The 14264-nt window shown below is 40.4% G+C and overlaps 1 protein-coding gene across 2 annotated transcripts in view; it reads right to left on the bottom strand.

Moving 5' to 3' along the window:
* The window catches only part of l(3)80Fg (dnaJ homolog subfamily C member 16 l(3)80Fg), a 93026-nt gene that overhangs the window by 35666 nt on the left and 43096 nt on the right, over nt 1-14264 (bottom strand). For both annotated transcript variants that reach the window (XM_071696583.1, XM_071696582.1), the window contains exons 7-9: nt 13364-13452; nt 12454-12655; nt 5274-5487 (exon numbers count right to left, since the gene is read on the bottom strand). In XM_071696583.1, coding sequence (XP_071552684.1) covers nt 5274-5487; nt 12454-12655; nt 13364-13452 — 505 coding nt within the window. The remainder of the gene's footprint in view (nt 1-5273; nt 5488-12453; nt 12656-13363; nt 13453-14264) is intronic.

Raw genomic sequence — 14264 nt, 5'->3', positions numbered from 1 at the left:
AGCATGTAAGTACAAGAGTAAGTGGAGACTCTTTTGTTGTGGCCATCCCCTTAATGGGAGTTCCCGAAGGGATAGGGATAGAGAGATAGAGGGACAGTCATAGTCTTATAAAGAACATTCTTAAAGTACATAATGAAAATGGTAATCCACTTTAGTTTTACAGTGTGGTGCTACAGTAACTCAGAAAGGTAAGCCATTTTAAAAAGTAGGGAACATATCATATCTACTCATAACAGAAAAAAGTTACAAAAGATGCCATCTAACAACACACTCATGCAAAATCTTCCATATAGAATGCTTTACACATCTATGATGTATCTCTTAGATGGCTAAAGGGGCACTTCAAAAGTCAAGCAGAAAAAACTGGCACCAAGCAGTTCGGAACATCCCTTCGCATGTAATTCGTCATTCAAATCCCTCCCCTTTACTCATGGGATTTCTATGTACTTTGTCAAAGTTTCTGTATTCATTCATGTCATATAACCCTGGATCCTTTACAGGGCTCCTGCAGCTCCAGACTACAATGCAGTCAGTAGTGGGGAAAGGGTGGAATCCTTTGTAATGAAAAGTTCTACTGTGAGAATGTAAGCCTTTTGTCCATAGGCAATAATATTACCAACAGTATTCTGTTGATGTCGTGTAACCTTAAGCAGGTGGTGTCCAGTAAAACCCCTTGTCCCAGTCATCTCCATTAATAATCAGTGCAGTAAATCTCACAAAATAAATTTTTCTATATTATCATATATATTAGAAACCTTCCCCTCCTTGTATTTTAACTTTCTAAAAGGGGAAACAGAAGAAGGAGTCATGCAGGAAGTACTCATCCTCCTCGAAGGCTCAGATTGGGGTGTCTAAATGTGTGTGGATGTAACCAAGATGAGAAAAAAGGAGAGATAGGTAGAATGTCTGAGGAAAGGAACCTGGATGTTCTGGCTCTGAGTGAAATGAAGCTCAAGGGTAAAGGGGAAGATTGGTTTGGGAATGTCTTGGGAGTAAAGTCAGGGGTTGGTGAGAGGACAAGAGCAAAGAAAGGAGGAGCAATACTCCTGTAAAAGGAGTGGTGGGAGTATGTGATAGAGTATAAGAAAGTAAACTCTAAATTGATATGGGTAAAACTGAAAGTGGATGGAGAGAGATGGGTGATTATTGGTGCATATGCTCCTGGGCATGAGAAGAAAGATCATGAGAGGCAAGTGTTTTGGGTGCAGCTGAGTGAGTGTGTTGGTAGTTTTGATGCACGAGACCGGGTTATAGTGATGGGTGCTTTAAATGCAAAGGTGAGTGATGTGGCAGTTGAGGGAATAATTGGTGTACATGGGGTCTTCAGTGTTGTCAATGGAAATGGTGAAGAGCTTGTAGATTTGTGCGCTGAAAGAGGTCTGGTGATTGGGAATACCTGGTTTAAAAAGAGAGATATACATAAGTATTATCCCTGGGGATAGGGGAGAAAGAATACTTCCCATGTATTCCCTGTGTGTCGTAGAAGGTGATTAAAAGGGGAGGGAGCGGGGGGCTGGAAATCCTCCCCTCTCGTTTTTTTTTTTTCAAAAGAAGGAACAGAGAAGGGGCCCAGGTGAGGATATTCCCTCAGAGGCCCAGTCCTCTGTTCTTAACACTACCTTGCTAATGCGGGAAATGGTGAATAGTTTGGAAAAAAAAAAAAAAATGCATAAGTATATGTATGTAAGTAGGAGAGATGGCCAGAGAGCGTTATTGGATTACATGTTAATTGATAGGTGTTAATATGCTGAGAGGTGCAACAGGAGGGATGTCTGATCATTATCTTGTGGAGGCAATGGTGAAGATTTGTAGAGGTTTTCAGAAAAGAAGAGAGAATGTTGGGGTAAAGAGAGTGATGAGAGTAAGTGAGCTTGGGAAGGAGACCTGTGTGAGGAAGTACCATGAGAGACTGAGTACAAAATGGAAAAAGGTTAGAACAAAGGATGTAAGGGGAGTGGGGGAGGAATGACACGTATTCAGGGAAGCAGTAATGGCTTGCGCAAAAGATGCTTGTGGCATGAGAAGTGTGGGAGGTAGGCAGATTAGAAAGGTTGGTGAGTGGTGGGATGAAGAAGAAATATTATTAGTGAAAAAGAAGAGAGAGGCATTTGGACGATTTTTGCATGGATATAATGCAAATGAGTGGGAGATGTATAAAAGAAAGAGGCAGGAGGGAGTGTGGGAGGCAAGTTGTTAGAAGCAGTGAAAAGTTTTTATCGAGGATGTAAGGCATGTGTACGTGTAGGAAGAGAGGAAAGTGATTGGTTCTAAGTGAATGTAGGTTTGTGGCAGGGGTGTGTGATGTCTCCATGGTTGTTTAATTTGTTTATGGATGGGGATGTTAGGGAAGTGAATGCAAGAGTTTTGGAAAGAGGGGCAAGTATGCAGTCTGTTGTGGATGAGAGAGCTTGGGAAGTGAGTCAGTTGTTGTTTGCTGATGATACAGCGCTGGTGGCTGATTCATGTGAGAAACTGCAGAAGCTGGTGACTGAGTTTGGTAAAGTGTGTGAAAGAAGAAAGTTGGGAGGAAATGTTATTAGGTACAGTAGGGTTGAGGGTCAAAGTCAACAGGGAGGTAAGTTTGAATGGAGAAAAACTGGAGGAAGTGAAGTGTTTTAGATATCTGGGACTGGATTTGGCAGAGAATGGAACCATGGAAGTGGAAGTAAATCATAGGGTGGGGGAAGGGGCGAAACTTCTGGGAGCCTTGAAGAATGTGTGGAAGTCGAGAACATTATCTCGGAAAGCAAAAATGGCTAAGTCTGAAGGAATAGTGGTTCCAACAATGTTGTATGGTCGCGAGGCGTGGGCTATGGATAGAGTTGTGAGCAGGAGGGTGGATGTGCTGGAAATGAGATGTTTGAGGACAATATGTGGTGTGAGGTGGTTTGATCGAGTAAGTAATAATAGGGTAAGAGAGATGTGTGGTAATAAAAAGTGTGGTTGAGAGAGCAGAAGAGGGTGTTTTGAAATGGTTGGTCACATGGAGAGAATGAGTGAGGAAAGATTGACCAAGAGGATATATGTGTCAGAGGTGGAGGGAACGAGGAGAGGTGGGAGACCAAATTGGAGGTGGAAAGATGGAGTTTAAATGATTTTGAGTGATTGGGGCCTGAACATGCAGGAGGGTGAAAGGCGTGCAAGGAATAGAGTGAATTGGAACGATGTGGTATACCGGAGTCGATGTGCTGTCAATGGATTGAACCAGGGCATGTGAAGTGTCTGGGGTAAACCATGGAAAGTTCTGTGGGGCCTAGATGTGGAAAGGGAGCTGTGGTTTCGGTGCATTATTACATGACAGCTAGAGACTGAGTGTGAACGAATGGGGCCTTTGTTGTCTTTTCCTAGCGCTACCTCGCTCACATGAAGGGGAAGGGGGTTGATATTCCATGTGTGGTAAGGTGGCGATGGGAATGAATAAAGGCAGACAGTATGAATTATGTACATGTGTATATTTGTATATGTCTGTGTGTGTATATATATGTATATGTTGAGATGTATAGGTATGTATATTTGCGTGTGTGGACGTGTATGTATATACATGTGTATGTGGGTGGGTTGGGCCATTCTTTCGTCTGTTTCCTTGTGCTACCTCGCTAACGCGGGAGACAGCGACAAAGCAAAATTAATAAATAATATATAAATAGTATTCTTTTACGCCTTTTACTGTTCATAAAAGGTTATTAAGAAAACTGTTTCAGGCACCGGCGGATAATTTCATTATTCCTTTCTTATTCTGAAATTCCCTCAGAGGTTTTGCCCCATCAGTGATCCATAAATATCAATAACAACCTCCCACTAAAAAAATTTCCCCATTCATCAATTCATAACTGATCATGAATAAAGCAAAAGTATCATTATTATGTGTTGATGTCTCATGATCTCACATAGGATATGATACATGGGGAAGTTGAGGATTACAGGGACACAGATAAAATACCCCAAAGAATCATTTACCCAATCCTTTCACCTACTCTTCAATCTGCCCTTTGTCCGTGCTACCTCCACTTTCTACATACAAATCCTCTTTGTTTGTCTCTCTATTCATCCTCTCCATATGTTTAAACCATTTCAGCACACACACTAGCTGGCACTCTCAATCATAACAATCTCACTACTACACCTCTCTGACATTCATTCCCTACGTGAGCACCCAACTTCATGCCACATATGCTCCTCAGGAATATCGTTTCCAGTGCATCCACCTTCTTCCTTTATTCTGCATTTATGGGTAAACAGCCATACTACACAGACAGGACTATGATACCTTCAAACACACTCACTTCTTGCAGACTTAATATTCCTTCTACCCTCTCCTAAAGCCTTCAAACATTCAACCCAAATACATACAGTGCCAGGGTAACCTCTACACCTGTATACTGATGAATCACGATTTACTATCATAGTCCAATGCTATACTCCAGGAAGGTGTGTGGAAGTTAGGTCATAAAGGTGCTGAATCCCTTCACAGGATATGTCATGCTTCTTTACCCTCTAGGCACAAGAGAGGGAAGTACTACACAGTTTGTGTAGATGCTGACACCAAAGCCAAAATTTCCTAACTTTTGCTTACATTATTTTCTTTCTTTCAAACTATTCGCCATTTCCCGCATTAGCGAGGTAGCGTTAAGAACAGAGGACTGGGCCTTTGAGGGAATACCCTCACCTGGCCCAGTTCTCTGTTCCTTCTTTTGGAAAATTAAAAAAAAACCGAGAGGGGAGGATTTCCAGCCCCCCGCTCCCTCCCCTTTTAGTCGCCTTCCACGACACGCAGGGAATACGTGGGAAGTACTCTTAATCCCCTATCCCCAGGGATAATATATTGTATCTACATAATATATTGTATCTACATACAGGGATAATATATTTATAAATGCTATTCATAAAGTACAAGTACATATTACATTGAATATAAGGGAACAACAAAATCTTAATAATTTCATCAATATATAAAGCAGAAAAATATCATGATAAAACAAAACTAGTGACAACACTATCTTATCTATCATAATGATGGCACAAAGATATTTCCATGGACTTTACATGAGAAACTTTACAACTGTACTTCTATATTGTTTATTTCTTGTTTTGTAAGGATAAGAGAGCTTTTATGCAACTTGGGGCTCATAGGGAGTAAACAGAAAACTCTACTGAGAGGTCAAAAGTTAATGGACCCCAGATCTTAGCTTCCTTCTTCACCCTGCTACTCACTTCAGTCCCCATAGTTGCACCTTTTAATCATACAAGATTCATATCCCAAGATTATTCCATACCTGCTGTAAGAGCATTCATAAATTCTACTTGCTTCTCCCTAAAGAGGTATGTGTACCGGACACGGTCCCTCTCTCGAGCTTGATCACCAAGAGCATACTCTCGCAATGCTGCCCGACTTGGGTCATGGGCTGGGTCATCCTGAGTCACTAGCACCACACACAATCGACGACGAGACCTCATTGACTCAACAGGACACAAGGCATCAAAAACAGACTGAAACAAATATGAACTACAAATCAACTCTAAACCAACATGGCAAACAATTAGGCATTAAGCTATACAATACAATAATCCAAATATGAAGTAAAATATTACTAATTACAATAATATGCTAAAACACATAAAATGATGTTCTCACAGATTACAAGTTTTCATACGAAATCTTTTTTTAGTAATCTCACCAGTCTGTTTCAATGCAAGTGGATTTTTTTGTCAAAGTTTATGTCACAAACAAGTCATAACTATCATTCTGTAAGAGTGACATAGCTTCAAAAAATTATTACATAACATGAGGGTGAAAATCTCATACAGGCTTCTTTGACATCACAAATATTGACCAGTATATTAAAAAACATTAAGCTGTACTCTCTTGATATAACTGGTTTCACTCAGAGTACCACTTTACTGGAAGGTACTGTACCTAATAATCTAATGATGAGCCTCTTTAAAGTGATTGGCATAGCACTCCCTAGTCTCAGGTAAATTTTCACAAGGTCTCTTGATTTCCAAAAGTGCTTTCCTTACTCTTACAACTTACATTTTTCCAGAGCAGTATAGCTCTCTCCACTATTAGTTAGGTAAGGTTCTCAGGGATTCTGTTGATTTCTTAAGTGTTTCCCATACCTTCAAAGCATCATAATCTTCCCAAATGAACAAAACCCTTCCCAATAATCATTAATAACAATCACCCATCTCTCATAATCCACTTTCATTCTTACCCACATCAGCTGGAACTCACTTCTTTACACTCTTTCACACATTCCCACAACCCCTTTAGCAGAAGTGCTAACCCTTACTTATCTCTTGCCATCACACTAACCCCTGACTTTAACCCTACAATATTCCCAAACCATTCTTCCCCCTTACCCTTAAGCTGTGTTCCCCTTAGAGCTACAACATTCTGGTTCTTTAAGCAAGCATACTACATATTTCTCCCTTCTCTTTGGATGGTTACATCCAAAAACATTCAGACACCCAAGCTTGAGCCTTTGAAGATGAGCACTCCTCACTTGGCTCCTCCATTGTTCAAACTTTTTTGGAAAAAGAAATGCAAGAAAGGAAGGTTTTCCAGCCCCCATTCTTGCTTCTCTTAGTCACCTTCTATGGCAAGCAAGGAATATGTAGCAAGTATTTGAACACTCACTTTTATTTCCTTGTCTTTATACAATAGCACTATAGGCACCTCACCAAGAGCTTTTACTTACACAGAAATTCCTAACTAACCAATCAACACAGTCACCTCCTTTCTTAAGAAATCTAAATGTAATTCTATCCATTCCAGTCACTTTTCTGCATTTCATCTTACACAAAGCTTTTACCATCTCTTTACTTCTCACCAAATCACTGACCATTATTTTCTCACTTCACATTCCTCTATGTCCAACACATCCCACATCTGCCACCCTATATGCAAACACATTCAACAATCCATCAAAATGCTCCATCTCATCTCAGCTCATCACTACCTGTTACTTCTTCCCCATTTGCCCTTTTCAATGATATTCCCATTTGTTCTCTTGCTTTTCTCACACTAATGAACTCCTTTAAAAACATTTCCTTATTCCTGAAATTTGCTAATACTCTCACACCAACTCTCCTTAACCCTCTTTTTCAGCCTCTGCACTGTCCTCTTGACCCTTCACCACTTTCTTTTGCATATCTCCCATATCACATGAACTCCTGTCCAGCAAATAATGCCCATACACCTCTCTTTTCTCTTTCACAAGCATCTTAACTTCCTCAGCACACCACTTGCTATTCTCTCTCACCCTCCTCCGGCCCAATACTTCTCTCACACATGCAAGCACAGATATCTATCTATATCTCTGATGCCTGTTCCCAACTAAAACTCCCTTAAGGGGGTGGCCATGGCAACAGAGTCTCCATAACCAGTGAAGTCCAGTGCTGCTTCTTAGTCTTTAGTGCCTCAGCCTTAACAGGCCACTGACATAAGGCAAGTCTAGCGCATTGTTTGCAGAGGCTCCTACCTGAAATTCCAACTGACTAGTTCTACCTAATGCTACTGCCAACTACTTTTACCTAATGTTATTATCTAAAGCTTGAAAGCAATGCTTCCCTAAATAATTTCCATTCCTCACACAAACCCTTAGTAATATCTAATCTTATCTTTTGCCAATCTTCCCCTAATCCCTCTTAGCATTTCCTCACATGAATTCCTTTTCCAAGCTCTCTAACTTTCAACAGACTCTTCCCATCCATGGTATATCTTTTCCCAAAAGCTTTTACAAACTTTTACAACTGCCCCCACCAAGAATTTATCAGACATCCCACCAACTACCCCCTCCGCAAATTTCCTTGGCATGCCTGCAATAATAATATAACTTACTTTTGACTATCAATCTATCATTTCACTGAAAAGACTGTAAACCTTTCTTAACTTTTGGTCACTCTAGGACGGAATTTCTGGATTAAGCCCACTATCTATGACCGAAATTTCTGTGGTATTAGTAATTATAATTCCATTTTTTCTATTTTTTTTTGCATTATAGTCATTGATTTTTCTTATATAATAATTTGGCACTTGTGTGAGATGCTCACATCTTTCTGGTGAAAGCTATTACTGTATATGACTGTTTAAAGCATGTGTGAGGTCCTCAATTTGTTTTTGGGGGAGGAATGGGATGTATTTAGGGAAGCAATGATGGCTTGCGCAAAAGATGCTTGTGGCATGAGAAGCGTGGGAGGTGGGTTGATTAGAAAGGGTAGTGAGTGGTGGGATGAAGAAGTAAGATTATTAGTGAAAGAGAAGAGAGAGGCATTTGGACGATTTTTGCAGGGAAAAAATGCAAATGAGTGGGAGATGTATAAAAGAAAGAGGCAGGAGGTCAAGAGAAAGGTGCATGAGGTGAAAAAGAAGGCAAATGAGAGTTGAGGTGAGAGAGTATCATTAAATTTTAGGGAGAATAAAAAGATGTTCTGGAAGGAGGTAAATAAAGTGCGTAAGACAAGGGAGCAAATGGGAACTTCAGTGAAGGGCGCTAATGGGGAGGTGATAACAAGTAGTGGTGATGTGAGAAGGAGATGGAGTGAGTATTTTGAAGGTTTGTTGAATGTGTTTGATGATAGAGTGGCAGATATAGGGTGTTTTGGTCAAGGTGGTGTGCAAAGTGAGAGGGTTAGGGAAAATGATTTGGTAAACAGAGAAGAGGTAGTAAAAGCTTTGCGGAAGATGAAAGCCGGCAAGACAGCAGGTTTGGATGGTATTGCAGTGGAATTTATTAAAAAAGGGGGTGACTGTATTGTTGACTGGTTGGTAAGGTTATTTAATGTATGTATGACTCATGGTGAGGTGCCTGAGGATTGGCGGAATGCTTGCATAGTGCCACTGTACAAAGGCAAAGGGGATAAGAGTGAGTGCTCAAATTACAGAGGTATAAGTTTGTTGAGTATTCCTGGGAAATCATATGGGAGGGTATTGATTGAGAGGGTGAAGGCATGTACAGAGAATCAGACTGGGGAAGAGCAGTGTGGTTTCAGAAGTGGTAGAGGATGTGTGGATCAGGTGTTTGCTTTGAAGAATGTATGTGAGAAATACTTAGAAAAGCAAATGGATTTGTATGTAGCATTTATGGATCTGGAGAAGGCATATGATAGAGTTGATAGAGATGCTCTGTGGAAGGTACTAAGAATATATGGTGTGGGAGGCAAGTTGTTAGAAGCAGTGAAAAGTTTTTATCGAGGATGTAAGGCATGTGTACGTGTAGGAAGAGAGGAAAGTGATTGGTTCTAAGTGAATGTAGGTTTGTGGCAGGGGTGTGTGATGTCTCCATGGTTGTTTAATCTGTTTATGGATGGGGTTGTTAGGGAGGTGAATGCAAGAGTTTTGGAAAGAGGAGCAAGTATGCAGTCTGTTGGGGATGAGAGAGCTTGGGAAGTGAGTCAATTGTTGTTCGCTGATGATACAGCGCTGGTGGCTGATTCATGTGAGAAACTGCAGAAGCTGGTGACTGAGTTTGATAAAGTGTGTGAAAGAAGAAAGTTAAGAGTAAATGTGAATAAGAGCAAGGTTATTAGGTACAGTAGGGTTGAGGGTCAAGTCAATTGGGAGGTAAGTTTGAATGGAGAGAAACTGGAGGAAGTAAAGTGTTTTAGATATCTGGGAGTGGATCTGGCAGCGGATGGAACCATGGAAGCGGAAGTGAATCATAGGGTGGGGGAGGGGGTGGAAATCCTGGGAGCCTTGAAGAATGTGTGGAAGTCGAGAACATTATCTCGGAAAGCAAAACTGGGTATGTTTGAAGGAATAGTGGTTCCAACAATGTTGTATGGTTGAGAGGTGTGGGCTAAGGATAGAGTTGTGTGCAGGAGGGTGGATGTGCTGGAAATGAGATGTTTGAGGACAATATGTGGTGTGAGGTGGTTTGATCGAGTAAGTAATGTATCGGTAAGAGAGATGTGTGGAAATAAAAAGAGCGTGGTTGAGAGAGCAGAAGAGGGTGTTTTGAAATGGTTTGGGCACATGGAGAGAATGAGTGAGGAAAGATTGACCAAGAGGATATATGTGTCAGAGGTGGAGGGAATGAGGAAAAGTGGGAGACCAAACTGGAGGTGGAAAGATGGAGTGAAAAAGATTTTGAGTGATCGGGGCCTGAACATGCAGGAGGATGAAAGGCAGGCAAGGAATAGAGTGAATTGGATCGATGTGGTATACCGGGGTCGACGTGCTGTCAATGGATTGAATCAGGGCATGTGAAGCGTCTGGGGTAAACCATGGAAAGCCTGTGGGGCCTGGATGTGTAAAGGGAGCTGTGGTTTTGGGCATTATTGCATGACAGCTAGAGACTGAGTGTGAATGAATGGGGCCTTTGTTATCTTTTCCTAGCGCTACCTCGCACACATGAGGGGGGAGGGGGATGTTATTCCATGTGTGGCGAGGTGGCGATGGGAATTAATAAAGGCAGACAGTGTGAATTGTGTGCATGTGTATACATGTATGTGTCTGTGTGTGTATATATATGTGTATGTTGGGATGTGTGGGTGTGTACATTTGCGTGTGTGGACATGTATGTATATACATGTGTATGGGGGTGGGTTGGGCCATTTCTTTTGTCTGTTTCCTTGCGCTACCTTGCAAACGCGGGAGACAGCGGGGAAAAAAAAAAAAAAAAAAAAAAAAATCAAGAATCTATATGAAACAGTGGAACTGCTTTTTTTCTTACCTTTCTTTTATTGATGAATCCACTAATTTTTCTTATATGATCATATGGTGCCTGTGTCAGGCACCCTTACATTCTAGTCAAAATAAATCAAGAAATATGGATTATTTGGGCAATGTTGCATTTACAAATTACTGTATTCTATCTATGCATCTTTATCTCTGAAGCACGTTCCAACTGGAGCTCCCTCAAGGGGGTGGCCACAGCAATAGAGCCTCCATAACTAGTGGACTCGTGCCACTTCTTAGCCTTTAGTGACTCACCCTCAACAGGCCACTGACAGAGGGCAACTCCAGTGCAGTATTTACGGAGGTTCCTACCTAATGTTCCAAATGACTATTTCTACCTAAGCTCTTACTTACTACTTCCACCTAATGCTCCTACCTACTACTTCTACTTATTGCTCCTACCATTTTGCTAAAAGACAGGGCTAGCAAATGGTACTCACTGAAGGAAAATCTGGAGTCACAAAGAATGAGCTGTGTGAGTTAAGTTTTGTCAAGTGTTACGTACAACAAGGAAAGATTGTCCGTTTATGGGCAGAATGCCAGTAGTCCACATGAGGGTGAGGCATCGAGAAAGATAGCTACCTGCGTCAGAGGTGTGCAACTTGGCAACCACTGAAGTCCTGGCTCACCCAGCAGCTGTCAATAACCTTCCTGATATCCAGGTGGGTAATACTGGTAATATACCTCCCAGGTTGTTGGCTGCCTACCAACTACTGTAATTATGATTATTAATAAAAAAAATTGAATATTTGCTACCCATCAGTGAAACATCGGTTACTGCGCTCAATATATACCATACTACAATACAGCACTTTGGTGCTTATGGCCAAGAAACCATCCCGGCACCCAAGTAATTACCACCCATGACTGTGTCCCTCATTAATAAATTGGTTTCTATGAGAAAATATACTTAAGGTTTTTAGAAAAAGAACCCTTATGATAAATGAGAATAAAATGTAAAGTGCTGTAGTGGAAATTACTTCATTGCTGCTGTGCGTTTTGCACCTTATAAATCATCCAGTGGTGAATTAATTCTTTTATCCTGCCTTACAGCAAGCTGTTGTCTTTAACAGTGTGTGGATAGATAATGGTGAGCATTTTACCACTGGTGAAACAGTTATCTCCTTTTAAAACAAGGCTTTTCTCTTTTATAACACCTCTGCTAAGAGTGTGTATATAAGCTACTGTATATGAACAAGGCAAAGGATATAAAATTTGAGACAAGACCATTTAAATCAGAGGAAAAATACAAAAATACCCCACTGTAAATATGCCAAATGTTGACTGATCAATATAAGATGGTGTAGAGGATGAGGACCAGAGAAAATTTAGATGGCAAAATGTTTAAACATTTTGATGACACAGAAATTACTAAAGGGAATATAATAGCATCAACTGATCATCTTAAAAATAACTAAACAATAGGACCTAACAGAATCCAAGTTACTTTCCTAAACAAGAAAAAGAGGAGAGAGATGTATAAGGGAGTTTGTTCATGTGCCATCCTGCTAAACAGCAGGATACAGCATATTTGATAAAAATCAAACTGAAAACAAATAAGCCTAAAAGAATGTAGTTTGTTCATTTCCAGTGGCTAAATAGCTTTGATGTGAGATGTAAATATATATGAAGAGACAAACTAAATCAATATACCCAACTTCACTGAACACAACACAAAAATCTCACAATACTGATACCCTTCACAACTATTTTAGCATAATTTCATATAATCTCTGTCTAGTTAGTACATTACTCTTGAGATCCACATATAATACCTGTGAGGAGAGTCGAGGCAAGACAAGGAATTTATTGCCTTCAATAATATCTTTCATGGTAGGGTATGGCAAGTCCGTCATTGCTACTGAAGCCACTGGTGTATGCATGTCTTCATGAAAGACAAGCAGGGTGTCCACTTTGTTGGATACGCTGTATCGTGTTCGAATGTTATCTGTGTCAGCTCGGTCCATCTGAACATACCTTGAAATTCAGAAAATATAATAAAAAATATTTCACTCTACACCGCTGAATATAAATTTACTTTGTTTCATATCAGTCCACCAACTTCATCTTGCAAGGCAATGTCAGGAACATGTGAAAACCAGCCTCATATGTCTACATTCACAATCTACCCGTCATGTATTATGCATTGAAACCAAAGCCACCTTCCACAATCAAACCCTACAGGTCTCTCTATGGTTTCCCCTAATCACTTCATATGCATTAGTTCAGTCCACTGACAGCAATTCACCCTTTGTATATCACATCACGATAAATCGCTCTATCCCATGCATGCCTCTCACCCTCTGCATGTTCATACCCTGTTAAAACCTCTTTCATTCCATCCTTCCATTTCCTTCTTGGTCTCCCTCTCCTCTCTTTTCCAACCACTTTTGACAGGTCAAAACCATTTTAGGACCCCTTGTTCAGTTTTCTCAATCATACTCAACTTTCAGTGCATTATCCATGACAAATAAACAAGGACATGAGCATATGAGGAAGGCTTTTTCTTCTGTTCCTGGCCCTACCTTGCTAGTGCAGAAGATGGCAAACATGTATATATGAAAAAAAGATCAATATTGCAATTTACTATAAAGAAGGCTAAATAAACTTACTGCTTCTGGCATTAACATAAAGTTTCATGAAAAAGTACAATAATAAATGAAGATACTAAAAAATATCACTTACCCAATGACAGCTCTTTCTCGAAACTCCCAGCCAACTGTTAAGTATCGCAATCGAATGATGTCCAAGCGTCCAAAAATCAAGACACGAACCTGTTAATGAATAACATCTTAATACATAAGATACTACCATGACTACACATTCCTGCCGTACAAATTACAGAACAAACTATATGAGTCCTCACATGAAAAACACTGAAACTGAGTAGAACAAAATAAGGCCATGTATCCAAATGCTATCAACAGTAAAAGGGAAGTAGGAATCCTACCCAAATATCTCCAGCATGTCATATGAGTCAACAAACAGGGGCTTGAATCAGAGGGCTGAAAACCAATCTTGTATTATCACTTTTTAAAAATGAACAAAAGAAAGAGCCAAGCAAGGCTGTGTCCTCCAAGGTCTGGATGATGTCTGAATATCCTTGTTGGTAACATGGATCAAAAGACAAGAGTTAGGTAATACAGTTGATAAGAGAAACCTAAACGTTGTGACTCTAAGTAAAAGAAGGCTGAAGGAGAGACTGAACGGATTGAGAACATTCAGTGGGTAAACATGGACTGGGAACATTCAATGGGTAAACCTCCATTTCATACTTGGTAAATGATATAGTATATTGTAATGGATTTGTATGTAGCATTTATGGATCTGGAGAAGGCATATGATAGAGTTGATAGAGATGCTCTGTGGAAGGTATTAAGAATATATGGTGTGGGAGGAAAGTTGTTAGAAGCAGTGAAAAGTTTTTATCGAGGATGTAAGGCATGTGTACGTGTAGGAAGAGAGGAAAGTGATTGGTTCTCAGTGAATGTAGGTTTGCGGCAGGGGTGTGTGATGTCTCCATGGTTGTTTAATTTGTTTATGGATGGGGTTGTTAGGGAGGTAAATGCAAGAGTTTTGGAAAGAG

This window comes from Panulirus ornatus, chromosome 59, assembly GCF_036320965.1.
Source record: "Panulirus ornatus isolate Po-2019 chromosome 59, ASM3632096v1, whole genome shotgun sequence".
NCBI classification, from domain to species: Eukaryota; Metazoa; Arthropoda; class Malacostraca; order Decapoda; family Palinuridae; genus Panulirus; species Panulirus ornatus.
The sequence above is the reverse complement of the archived record's forward strand: the minus strand, read 5'-3'. Positions and strand labels throughout refer to the sequence as shown.